At 42.0% G+C, this 14,079-nt stretch overlaps 1 protein-coding gene across 2 annotated transcripts in view; it reads left to right on the top strand.

Annotated features, from left to right (window-relative positions):
* The window catches only part of LOC139268411 (cAMP-dependent protein kinase catalytic subunit beta), a 185,281-nt gene that overhangs the window by 141,173 nt on the left and 30,029 nt on the right, over nucleotides 1–14,079 (top strand). For both annotated transcript variants that reach the window (XM_070886509.1, XM_070886510.1), the window contains exon 2: nucleotides 2,642–2,703. In XM_070886509.1, coding sequence (XP_070742610.1) covers nucleotides 2,642–2,703 — 62 coding nt within the window. The remainder of the gene's footprint in view (nucleotides 1–2,641; nucleotides 2,704–14,079) is intronic.

Here is a 14,079-nt window from a genome sequence, read left to right as displayed (position 1 = left end):
CATGAGAAGCAACGATAAGGAAACCGTAAGCTTTCTTACCTCAATGATCATCTCGGATGGCCTGATGAGCAATCAGATAATTACATAAAATTCCACACCGAACTGAGCCACACGAGCTAATTTGACTTGCCTGCAACTCTGCTGATTGTCCTGATTTGCTATACAAAAAGGAATGATTGGTAATGAACAAAGACCCAAAATACATAAACTTCCATTCTAAGCCTTTGGATAATTGTTTTATTTGAAATGTTCAAATACAGAATGATAAACTTTTATTTCAGCCGACGTGCCCCAATGTTGCTAGTTCTTGTAAATGTCTGAATTTGATTATTTTCATTGTTTGCATCTTCATCAACCCATCGCACCTAATAAGTTTAAGTGAGGTTGGAATTTGAATTTTGCCACTTGCTAATGTCAAAACATACATACACCACATTTTCAGTTCAAAGAATGGCATTTTTTGGCCGGCGGAGTTTGTGGAAATGAAAAAGCTTCTAATTTATTAGAAAAAAAATCTGCTTTGAACCTGAATATAAATTTGTGCCTGATAATTCAAAGAAACTGAGATGAAGATAAATGTATGCTTTTGTCATGGTCAGTATGTGAAAATGAAAAATGCAACACACCGGTTTCAAATTTGTCGTAGCATTGTGGATTAAAGTTATTGATCAGTTTGCTTCTGCTGAATCTGCCCTGAAAGTACCCTGCAAAAGTCTTGTTTGATGTTGTACAAGTTATCTTATTTTTGTACATATTTGTGCAGCTGTTATTTTTCTGGAGTTCCATTCGTAACATGTTTAGTGCAGGGGTGGAAAAATTGTTTTCCTGGGAATTTGCACTGTAAATCTATCTCCATTAGGTAGGATTCTTGAGGATCTTGGGAGAGCTGTAAATTTGAAATCCAGCCCAGCCACGACTCTCATTCTAATTTACCTGGCCATTGAAAAAATGTTGCTGGTTATTCCCATTCCTAACGTTCTAATGTATTCAGATTTGAGGCTGTTCCAGTTCTTTATTTCACATCCTTGAAGTTGTAGGCTTAAGCGCCTGCAGCGCACAAAAGACTTTCAAGGATGTGATTCATTTGTTCACGGTCAGGCTACTTCACTGCAGCAGAGAGGAAGGAGTCTCCTTTCCTCGAGTGCAAATGATTTGTACTTGGACCTTGAAGCAAGCACAACTGTTGTTGGCTGTGCATGTTTGTTGAATTAGCCACCTTGCCAATGAATCATTCAGTCACTCCTATGATGATGGTGGTTACACTAAGGGCACTCAAAAGCAAAGCAACAAAAAAACCATAAAACCTAGCAGTTCTCGTCCAGTGACCATAGGGTAGCTCTCCAGAGATTATGGAAGTAGAACCTGATTCCCAGATTCTCACTTTTTCCACTGCCTGGTTGGATATGGCCATCAGTTACTAATTTAAGTTGTTTTTTAAAGTTAAAATTATATTAATTTTAGAAGTGTGAAATGTACTATATGTTGTATTTGTAATTCATCCTTTCTACTGTGGTTAAATTCATAAACTTTTTTCTCTCCTTTTCTTCTCGTCATCTCATCCCTTTGGTTACTTGGGGTGAATTGTCCTGAAAACCCTTGATGAACTGTAGAGACCTTTGGTATGCGCGTTATTTCACAAGGAGCCCAAAGTCACAGAAAGTCAATTTTATTTTTGGAAAAAATTTTCAAATTATTATACAAGACACATTTAGTTTCAAATCAATGCCTCAACAAAAATAGACTAAATGAAAGACTAGCAATGGTGCTTTAACACAGGTTGCCAAGCACAAAACAAATTATAATCCATTTACATAATCTATTCATACTGTGAAAGTTCATTCCAAATAGAATAGTGGATGTTTTATCCAGTCTCGGAATGTTAATATTTGTAAATGATTCCAAATAGTTTTGAGAAAGCTAGGGTGTAACAGGGTTATGCATATAAAATCTTCTGATTTTTGAAATGAGAGTACAAAAGAAAATTGAATATATATATATATATATATATATATATATATATATTTTATATTATAAAAAGTAATTCTCTTTCAAAAGAGCTCTCTAGCAAAAAGTAGTGCTTTGACTAAAACAGGCTGAAGGATCCTTTCCTGGTGGCGATTTGTTTTCTGGCTTCAAAGATGCAACCGATCAGCAGGCAGTCGTTTTTTAGAAAATATTTTAAAGAACTCAAAAATTCAACCTTCTGTGACTCTGAGCAGCTTTGGTTTGCATTGTTTCATGGCTATCGTGTGTCTTTGTCTGTGGTCATTTTGCATTTCCAATCCATAGCTTTGTAGCTTCGTAACATTAAAACTGCTTGCCTAGCTGTTGCTTTTGGGTTTTTTTACTTTGTTTTTTGAAGTTGTGTGTTGCGAACTAGTAGCAATAGCTACAAGTTCTGATTAAAGTATTCCACTGAGAAGCTTAAAGTTTGTGCAACAGAAATGTTGAAAAATATAGTTTGATATCTTGTGTACAAGTAGTTTTACATATTTGGTCATCTTTAAGCAGGTTTGATTTTAAATATTTATTTTTTGCAATGATATACTACTTGTACACCTGATACTGTAATTATTGTCTTTGAGCCATGCTTTTATACCTCCAGTATTTTTTTAACCTTGTATCTATCTTTGTTTTATAGTGAAAGAGTTCTTAGCCAAAGCCAAAGAAGATTTCTTAAGAAAATGGGAAAGTCCACCACAGGTATGTGTTGGATTATTGCACTTGTAAATCACTGCTGTAGGAAGATAATATTGTGTGAAACAGTCTTCAAGTCCACTTGCCTCAGTAGGGTGGGAGCAGGAAGAGGGAAATGAGAGAGAATGGGTGCTGCAGTGTTGTACACTATCTTTCCACGAGATACATGGGATCAAATCCATCTCCAATGTTGGATGAAAGTATCTCTAGCTGCAAGCCACACATGAAGTGAGTTTGGGATGGTATCAGCTCTTTATCTTTATAGTCCATCGCACAAAACTGCTATTTAATAAGCAGTCTTGCCCACCGGATGATGAATGACTGGTGCAGAAAAGACAAATATTACACTGGTGCAGGAAGGAGAGCTCTACTGAGGTTGATGCTGAAACAGATTGATATGGTAGACTTTGCAGCTGTCTACAGAATGCCTATATGTGCTTGATGCCCACAGAGTGCTAGAAAAAAAAAAAGTTTGATGACTTGGTGTATTCTTCACCTTGAGCATAAAAATTAAAAATGACGTTAGTAAATGTTGGTCCCTTCGAAGATGAGAAGGGGGATTTAATAATGGGAAATGTGGAAATTGCTGAGACCTTAAACAATTATTTTGCTTCGGTCTTCTAAGTGGAAGACACAAAAACCATGCCAAAACTTGCTGGTCACGGGAATGTGGGAAGGGAGGACCTTGAGACAATCACGATCACTAGGGGGGTAGTGCTGGACAGGCTAATGGGACTGAAGGTAGACAAGTCCCCTGGTCCTGATGAAATGCATCCCAGGGTATTAAGAGATGGCGGAAGTTATAGCAGATGCATTCGTTATGATCTACCAAACTTCTCTGGACTCTGGGGAGGTACCAGCGGATTGGAAAGCAGCTAATGGAGCGCCTCTGTTTAAAAAAGGAGGCAGACAAAAGGCGGGGTAACTATAGGCCGGTTAGTTTAACATCTGTAGTGGGGAAAATGCTTGAAGCTATCATTAAGGAAAAAATAGCGGGACATAGGAATAGTGCAATCAAGTAGACGCAACATGGATTCATGAAGGGGAAATCATGTTTAACTTACTGGAATTCTTTGAGGAGATGACGAGCATGGTGGATCAAGGTGTACCGATGGATGTGGTGTATTTAGATTTCCAAAAGGCATTCGATAAGGTGCCACACAAAAGGTTACTGCAGAAGATAAAGGTACGCGGAGTCAGAGGAAATGTATTAGCATGGATCGAGAATTGGTTGGCTAAGAGAAAGCAGAGAGTCGGGATAAATGGGTCCTTTTCGGGTTCGAAATTGGTGGTTAGTGGTGTGCCACAGGGATCGGTGCTGGGACCACAACTGTTTACAATATACATAGATGACCTGGAAGAGGGGACGGAGTGTACTGTAACAAAATTTGCAGATGACACAAAGATTAGTGGGAAAGCGGGTTGTGTAGAGGACATAGAGAGGCTGCAATGGGCTAAGGTTTGGCAGATGGAATACAATGTCGGAAAATGTAAGGTCATCCATTTTGGGGGGAAAAAACAGTAAAAGGGAATATTATTTGAATGGGGAGAAATTACAACATGCTGCGGTGCAGAGGGACCTGGGGGTCCTTGTGCATGAATCCCAAAAAGTTAGTTTGCAGGTGCAGCAGGAAATCGGGAAGGTGAATGGAATGTTGGCCTTCATTGCGAGAGGGATGGAGTACAAAAGCAGGGAGGTCCTGCTGCAAACTGTACAGGGTTTTGGTGAGGCCGCACCTGGAGTACTGCGTGCAGTTTTGGTCACCTTACTTAAGGAAGGATATACTAGCTTTGGAGGGGGTACAGAGACAATTCACGAGGCTGATTCCGGAGATGAGGGGGTTACCGTATGATAATAGATTGAGTAGACTGGGTCTTTACTTGTTGGAGTTCAGAAGGATGAGGGTGATCTTATAGAAACATTAAAAATAATGAAAGGGACAGACAAGATAGAGGCAGAGAGGTTGTTTCCACTGGTCGGGGAGACTAGAACTAGGGGGCACAGCCTCAAAATATAGGGGAGCCAATTTAAAACTGAGTTGAGAAGGAATTTCTTCTCCCAGAAGGTTGTGAATCTGTGGAATTCTCTGCCCAAGGAAGCAGTTGAGGCTAGCTCATTGAATGTATTCAAATCACAGATAGATTTTTAACCAATAAGAGAATTAAGGGTTACGGGGAGCGGGCAGATAAGTGGAGCTGAGTCCATGGCCAGATCAGCCATGATCTTGTTGAATGGCGGAGCAGGCTCAAGGGGCTAGATGGCCTACTCCTGTTCCTAATTCTTATGTTATGTTATTAGCCGAACATCTGTTGTCGTAAAATTGCCAGACTCTATAAATAAGGATAGGGTGACTGATCATCTCGCAAATTTTCAGTTGATCAGAGAGAGCCAGCATGGATTTGTGAAAGGTAGGTTATGCCTGACAAACCTGACTGAATTTTTTGAAGAGGTGACTAAAGGAGTGGACAGGGGAATGTCTATGGATATTATTTATATGGAATTCCAGAAGACATTTGATAAAATACTTCATAGAAGACTGTTAACTAAGGCGGAAGCCCACGGAATTGAGGGCAAATGATTCACCTGGTTAGGAAATTGGTTTAGTGGCAGGGGAAGAGGGTAGGGATAAATGTGTAGGTACTCAAATCGGCAGGAAGTGGCTAGTGGTGTCTCACAAGGATCCATGTTGGGGCCTCAACTATTCACTAATTATTAACAGCTTAGATGATGGAATAGAAAGTCATATATCCAAATTTGACGATGACACAGAGATAAGTGGCATTATAGGCAGTGTAGATGAAAGCATAACATTACAAAGGGATATTGATGGATTAAGTGGGCAAAACTGTGGCAAATAGATTTCAGTGCAATAAAATGTGAGGTCATCCACTTTGGACCTAAAAACGATAGAACAGGATACTTTCTAAATGGTGAAAAGCTAAAAACACTGGAGGTCCAAAGAGAATTGAGGGGGTCCAGGTACATCATTAAAATGTCATGAATAGGTACAGAATATAATCAAAAAGGCTAATGGAATGCTGGCTTTTATATCTAGAGATCTAGAATACAGGGGGGTCGCTGCAGCTGCACAAAGCCCTGGTTAGATCACACCTGGAATACTGGGAGCAGTTCTGGGCACCATACCGTTGGAAGGATATATTGGCCTTGAAGGGAATGCAGCATAGGTTTACCAGAATGATACCAAGGCTCTGTGCCTCAATGCGAGGAGTATTCGGAATAAGGTGGATGAATTAACTGCGCAGATAGCAGTTAACGGATACGATGTGATTGGCATCACGGAGACATGGCTCCAGGGTGACCAAGGCTGGGAACTCAACATCCAAGGGATGTTCCTATTCCACATTCTTCAGAAACAGGCCGCCCGGTGGGGCTATAATGTTCTGTGGATAGGCCCGAGAATCCCGCATTTCCAACAGATCTGCTATATGCCTGGGCGTTAGCTTACCCTAACCAACAGCCACCAGAGCTCCTGTCATTCTACGCACCCATTAGTTACAGGCCAGTATTTAGAAAGGAGAGACAGAAAGGAAAAGGAGGTGGGGTGGCGTTACTGGTTAAAGAGGAAATCAATGCAATTATAAGGAAGGACATTAGCCTGGATGATGTGGAATCGGTATGGGTGGAGCTGCGGAATTCCAAAGGACAGAAAACGCAAGTGGGAGTTGTGTATAGACCACCAAATAATAGTCGTGAGGTTGGGGACAGCATCAAACAAGAAATAAGGGATGTGTGCAATAAAGGTACAGCAGTAATCATGGGCGACGTTAATCTACATTTAGATTGGGCTAACCTAACTGGTAGCAATGCGGTGGAGGAGGATTTCCTGGAGTGTATTAGGGATGGTTTTCTAGACCAATATGTCGAGGAACCAACTAGGGAGCTGGCCATCCTAGACTGGGTGATGTGTAATGAGAAGGGACTAATTAGCAATCTTGTTGTGCGAGGCCCTTTGGGGAAAAGTGACCATAATATGGTAGAATTCCTTATTAAGATAGAGAGTGACAAAGTTAATTTGGAAACTAGGGTCCTGAACTTAAGGAAAGGCAACTTCGACGGTATGAGATGTGAATTGGCTAGAATAGACTGGCAGAGGATACTTAAAGGGTTGATGGTGGATAAATAATGGCAAACATTTAAAGATCACATGGATGAACTTCAGCAATTGTACATCCCTGTCTGGAGTAAAAATAAAACTGGGAAGGTGGCTCAACCATGGCTAACGAGGGAAATTAAGGATAGTGTTCGATCCAAGGAAGAGGCATATAAATTGGCTAGAAAAAGCAACACACCTGAGGACTGGGAGAAATTTAGAATTCAACAGAGGAGGACTAAGGGTTTAATTAAGAAGGGGAAAATAGAGTACGAGAGGAAGCTCGCAGGGAACATAAAAACTGACTGCAAAAGCTTCTATAAATATGTGAAGAGAAAAAGATTAGTGAAGACAAACGTAGGTCCCTTGCAGTCGGATTTAGGTGAATTTATAATGGAGAACAAAGAAATGGCAGACCAATTGAACCAATACTTCGGTTCTGTCTTCAAAGGAAGATACAAATAACCTTCCGAATGTACTGGGGGACAGTGGGTCAAGTGAGAATGAGGAACTGAAAGATATCCTTACTCGGTGGGAAATTGTGTTAGGGAAATTGATGGGATTAAAGGCTGATAAATCCCCGGGTCCTGATAGTCTACATCCCAGAGTACTTAAGGAAGTGGCCCTAGAAATAGTGGATGCATTGGTGATCATTGTCCAACAATCTATTGACTCTGGATCAGTTCCTATGGACTGGAGGGTACTAATGTAACGCCACTTTTTTAAAAAGGAGAGAGAGAGATAGCGGGTAATTATAGACTGGTTAGCCTGACATCAGTAGTGGGGAAAATGTTGTAATCAATCATTAAGGATGAAATAGCAGCCCATTTGGAAAGCAGTGACAGGATCGGACCGAGTCAGCATGGATTTATGAAAGGGGAAATCATGCTTGACGAATCTTCTGGAATTTTTTGAGGATGTAACTAGTGAAGTGGACAAGGGATAACCAGTGGATGGGGTGTATTTGGACTTTCAAAAGGCTTTTGACAAGGTCCTGCACAAGAGATTGGTGTACAAAATCAAAGCGCATGGTATTGGGGGTAATGTACTGACGTGGATAGAGATCTGGTTGGCAGACAGGAAGCAGACAGTCAGGATAAACGGGTCCTTTTCAGAATGGCAGGCAGTTACTAGTGGGGTGCCGCAAGGCTCAGTGCTGGGACCCCAGCTCTTCACAATATACATTAACGATTTGGATGAAGGAATAGAGAGTAATATCTCCAAGTTTGCAGATGACACTAAACTGGGTGGCGGTGTGAGCTGTGAGGAGGACGCGAAGAGGCTGCAGGGTGACTTGGACAGGTTAGGTGAGTGGGCAAATACATGGCGGATGCAATATAATGTGGATAAATGTGAGGTTATCCATTTTGGGGGCAAAAACACGAAGGCAGAATATTATCTGAATGGCGGCAGACTAGAAAAAGGGGAGGTGCAACGAGACCTGGATGTCATAGTTCACCAGTCACAAAGTGGGCACGCAGGTATAACAGGCGGTAAAGAAGGCAAATGGTATGTTGGCCTTCATAGCTAGGGGATTTGAATATAGGAGCAGGGAGGTCTTACTGCAGTTGTACAGAGCCTTAGTGAGGCCTCACCTGGAATATTATGTTTAGTTTTGGTCTCCTAGTCTGAGGAAGGGCGTTCTTGCTATTAAGGGAGTGCAGCGAAGGTTCACCAGACTGATTCCAGGGATGGCTGGGCTGTCATATGAGGAGAGACTGGATCAACTGGGCCTTTATTCACTGGCGTTTAGAAGGCTGAGAGAGGATCTCATAGAAACTTGTAAGATCCTGTCGGGACTGGACAGGTTAGATGCGGGAAGAATGTTCTCGATGTATGTTTCTATACCAGAGTTCAAGGAGAGATTACACAAATTAGAATTTAAGAGGTGGTCTGATCGAAGTTTTCAAGATATTTAGGTGAACAGATCGGGTTGATAGAGAGAAACTATTTCCTCTGGTTGGGGATTCAAGGGGCATAGTCTAAAAAAAATTAGAGCCAGACCTTTCAGGAGTGAAATTAGGAAACACTTCACGCAAAGGGTGGTCGAATTTTGGAACTCTCTTCTGCAAACGGCAATTGATGCTCGATCAATTGTTAATTTTAAATCTGAGATTAATAGTTTTTTTGTTAACAAAGCGAGAAGGGATATAGGCCAAAGGCGGGTATATGGAGTTAGGTCGCAGATCAGCCATGATCTCATTGAATGGTGGAACGGGCTCGAGGGGCTGAATGGCCTCCTGTTCATATGTGTCCAACATACTCGATATATACCCCAGCAGTTGATTTGGCCTTCAGACTTGTATTGAATGACCCACTAAAATCAATACCAAAGATGATGTCAAGTTTTTTATTTCCATTTTAAGCAATTGGGCTGTGTTAAAAACAGGATAGGAATTACAGCAGTATTAAAATTCTACATTGGGTACTATACAAGCAGATTTTTCTCACATCTAATCATTAGTAACTGAGTTTTCCAAGTAGAAATTCCAAATATTAAGTAGTAATTTTTATTTCATAAATCTTTCAATATGTAAACTCTTTTTGCCAGCTTTCCTCTTTTTTCTCATCTGAAGACACTGACTGTTACTGGGATATGGTTGCACAAGTACCAGTTGTCGTAGAGCTACTTTGCTTAAAGTAGCCATTTTTCACATGAGCCTAGGCAGTGAGCAGGCTTATGACGGTATGGTGACCATGTATGAGAAACATAAAAAGATAGAAAATAGATGCAGGAGTAGGCCATTCAGCCCTGCGAGCCTGCACTACCATTCAATAGGATCATGGCTGATCATTCACCTCAGTACCCCTTTCCTGCTTTCTCTCCATACCCCCTCATCCCTTTAGCTGTAAGGGTCATATCTAACTCCCTCTTGAATATATCCAATGAACTGGCATCAACAACTCTCTGCAGTAGGGAATTCCACAGGTTAACAACTCTGAGTGAAGATGTTTCTCCTCATCTCAGTCCTAAATGGCTTACCCCTTATCTTTAGACTGTGTCCTTTGGTTCTGGACTTCCCCAACATCGGGAACATTCTTCCTGCATCTAACCTGTCCCATCCCGTCAGAATGTTGTGTTTCTATGAGATCCCCTCTCGTCCTTCTAAACTCCAGTGAATACAGGCCCAGTCGATCCAGTCTCTCCTTCTATGGCAGTCCTGCCATCCCGAGAATCAGTCTGGTGAACCTTCACCGCACTCCCTCAATAGCAAGAACGTCCTTCCTCAGATTAGGAGACCAAAACTGAACACAATATTCCAGGTGAGGCCTCACCAAAGCCCTGTACAACTGCAGTAAGACATCCTTGCTCTTATACTCAAATCCCCTAGCTATGAAGGCCAACATGCCATTTCCCTCCTTCACCGCCTGCTGTACCTGCATGCCAACTTTCAATGACGCCATTCAGATAATATTTGCCTTTGTGTTTTTGCTCCCAAAGTGGATAACCTCACATTTATCCATATAATACTGCATCTGCCATGCATTTGCCTACTCACCTACTCTGTCCAAGTCACCCTGCATCCTCTTAGCGTCCTCCTCACAGCTCACACTGGCACCCAGCTTAGTGTCATCTGCAAACTTGGAGATATTGCATTCAATTCCTTCATCTAAATCATTGATGTATATTGCAAATAGCTGGGGTCCCAACACTGAGCCCTGCAGCACCCCACTAGTCACTGCCTGCCATTCTGAAAAGTACATTACCCCTAATACCATGTGCTTTAATTTTGCACACCAATTTCTTGTGTGGGACCTTGTCAAAAGCCTTTTGAAAGTCCAAATACACCACGTCCACTGGTTCTCCCTTGTCCACTATACTAGTTACATCCTCACAAAATTCCAGAAGATTTGTTGAGCATGATTTCCCCTTCATAAATCCATGCTGACTCGGTCTGATCTTGTCACTGCTTTCCAAATGCTATTACATCTTTAATAATTGATTCCAACATTTTCCCCACTACTGATGTCAGGCTAACCGGTCTATAATTACCCGTTTTCTCTTTCCCTCCCTTTTTTAAAAAGTGGTGTTACATTTAGCTACCTTCCAATCCATAGGAACTGATCCAGAGTTGATAGACTCTTGGAAAATGATCACCAATGCATTCACTATTTCTAGGGCCACTTCCTTCAGTCCTCTAGGATGCAGGCTATCAGGCCCTGGGATTTATCGGCCTTCAATCCCATCAATTTCCCTAATGGGGATTTCCTTCAGTTCCTCCTTACTAGACCCTTGGTCCCCTCGTATTTCTGGAAGTTTAATTGCGTCTTCCTTCATGAAGACAGAACCAAAGTATTTGTTCAACTGGTCTGGCATTTCTTTGTTCCCCATTATAAATTCACCTGAATCTGACTGCAAGGGACCCATGTTTGTCTTCACTAATCTTTTTCTCTTCACATATCTAACGAAGCTTTTGCAGTCAGTTTTTATGTTCCCGGCAAGCTTCCTCTCATACTCTATTTTCCCCTCCTAATTAAACCCTTTCTCCTCCCCTGCTGAATTCTAACTTTCTCCCAGTCTTCAGGTTTGCAGTTTTATCTGGCCAATTTATATGCCTCCTCCTTGGATTTAACACTATCCTTAATTTCCTAGGTAACCCATTAAAAGAGAGCAATAAAGCCAAATCCAATTCTGCTGTTACAGTGCCCACACATGCCTAGTTTTCAGCAGTGATTCAATAACAATTAGGAGCAGAAATTTGGTGAATTTTTGCCTCCCTGGACCTGGAATGCTGCTGTGATCAAGCCAAGTGCTACTACCATAAATCGCTTTGGCTCAGTGGTAGCATTCCTATTTGCGTCAGAAGTTTGTAGGTTCAGACCCTCCTCCAGGACGTAAACATAAGTCTGGAATTTTCTGTGGGGTTGTAATCGGATGTTGCTCCCAATTGAAGGCCATTCATACTCTGATTTTGCTTAAGTCAATTGACACAGAAATTAGACCAGTTGATTTTGAGCAGGACTGCTAATGTGGCATCATTGTTAAAGAAGGGAGAAAGGGGATAGACCGAGTAATTATAATCCAGTCAGCCTAACCTTGGTGGTGGGAAAATTATTGGAAAAAATCTTGAAGGACAGGATAAATCTACATTTAGAAAGACACGGATTAATCAGGGACAGTCAGCATAGATTTCTTAAGGGAAGGTCGTGTCTGACTAACTTGATTGAACTTTTCAAGGAGGTGACCAGAAGGGTTGATGACGGCAGTGCCTATGAGTTAGTGTATATGGATTTTAGCAAAACTTTTGATAAGGTGCCACATGGCAGACTGGTCACGAAAGTAAAAGCCCATGGGATCGAGGGCAAAGTGGCAAGTTAGATAACTAACTAACAGAAAACAGAAAGTCAGGATAAATGGTTCATTCTCGGGTTAGCAATCAGTAACTAGTGGGGTACCGCAGGGATCAGTGCTGGGACCCCAACTATTTACAATCTAAATGACTTGGATGAAGGGACCGAGTGTAACGTAGCCAAGTTTGCTGACGATAGAAAGATGGGAGGAAAAGCAATGTGTGAGGAGGACACAAAAAACCTGCAAAAGGACATACAGGCTTGGTGAGTGGGCAGAAATTTGGCAGATGGAGTATAATTTTGGAAAGTGTGAGATCGTTAACTTCAGCAGAAAAAAGTCGAGGAGCAAGTTATTATTTAAATGGAGAAAAAGTGCTGCAGTACAGCGGGACCTGGGGGTCCTGGTGCACGAAATGCAAAAGGTTAATATGTAGGTACAGCAAGTGATCAGGAAGGCCAATGGAATCTTGGCCTTTATTGTAAAGGGGATGGAGTATAAAAACAGGGAAGTCTTGCTACAGTTATACAGGGTATTGGTGAGGCCACACCTGGAATACTGCATACAGTTTTGGTTTCCATATTTACGAAAGGATATACTTGTTTTGGAGGCAGTTCAGAGAAGGTTCACCAGATTGATTCCGGAGATGAGGGGGTTGAATGATGAGGAAAGGTGGAGTACGTTGGGCCTCTACTCATTGGAATTCAGAAGAATGAGAGGTGATCTTATCGAAACGTATAAGATTATGAGGGGGCTTGACAAGGTGGATGCAGAGAGGATGTTTCCACGAAGGGAAGACTAGAACTAGGAAGCATAATCTGAGCTGAGGAGAAATTTCTTGAGAGGGTTGTAAATCGCTGTGGAAGCTGGGTCATTGAATATATTTAAGACAGAGATTGACAGTTTCTTAACCAATAACAGGTTATGGGGAGCGGGCAGGGAAGTGGAGCTGAGTCCATGATCAGATCAACCATGATCTTATTGAATAGCGGAGCAGGCTAGAGGGTCTGTATGGTCCTACTCCTGCTCCTATTATGTTCTTGTGTAGATCCAAAATTGGCTCAGAGGCAGGAAGCCGAGGGTAATGGTCGATGGATGTTTTTGTGACTGGAAGGATGTTTCCAGTGAGGGTTCTGCAGGGCTCAGTACTAGGTCCCTTGCTTTTTGTGGTATACATCAATGATCTAGACTTGAATATAGGGGGCATGATTAAGAAGTTTGCAGATGATACTAAAATCGGCTATGTGGTAATGAAGAAGAAAGCTGCGGACTGCAGGAAGATATCAATCAGCTGGTCTGGTGGGCAGAACAGTGGCAAATGGAGTTTAATTCAGAGAAGTGTGAGGTAATGCATTTGGGGAGGGTGAACAAAGAAAAGGAATGCACATTAAATGTTAGGGCACTGAGGTGTAGAAGAACAAAGGGACATGGGAGTGCATGTTCACAGATCCCTGAAGATAGCAGGCCAGATAGATCAGGTGGTTAGAAGGCATATGGAACACTTGCCTTTATTAGCCGGGACGCAGAACATAAGAGCAGGGTGGTTATGTTTGAACTGTATAAAACACTGGTTGGGCCACAGCTGGAGTACTTATCTCTACTGTCTCCTACCTCCCAACAATTACCAACCCAAGTCACAAGGTTACCTAATATTCCGTATGCTTTCATGCTAATAATCTCTGGTGCAGAAACTTACTAACTCTTCTGTAAGTCCATATTACAACATTCATAAACACCCCCTGTCCCCCATGCTTATAGCCTCATCAAAGTAGTACACCTAGATTTGTCAGGTATGATTTCTGAGCCTGGGCCCAGAAGAGCCGAGGGCCCAGGGGCAGCACACACTGATATGTGTGCGCACTAGGTCCGTGCAGCAGAGCAGGTCTCCAGTGGTCCTGGTTAACCCTTGCCACTGGATAAAGGCCTAGCTCTGTCAAGCCCGTGTGGTGGCTGATGTGCAACGGTCACCACACGTTTAAA

This window comes from Pristiophorus japonicus, chromosome 8, assembly GCF_044704955.1.
Source record: "Pristiophorus japonicus isolate sPriJap1 chromosome 8, sPriJap1.hap1, whole genome shotgun sequence".
Taxonomy (NCBI): domain Eukaryota; kingdom Metazoa; phylum Chordata; class Chondrichthyes; family Pristiophoridae; genus Pristiophorus; species Pristiophorus japonicus.
This window is presented reverse-complemented; position numbering and strand designations above follow the sequence as displayed.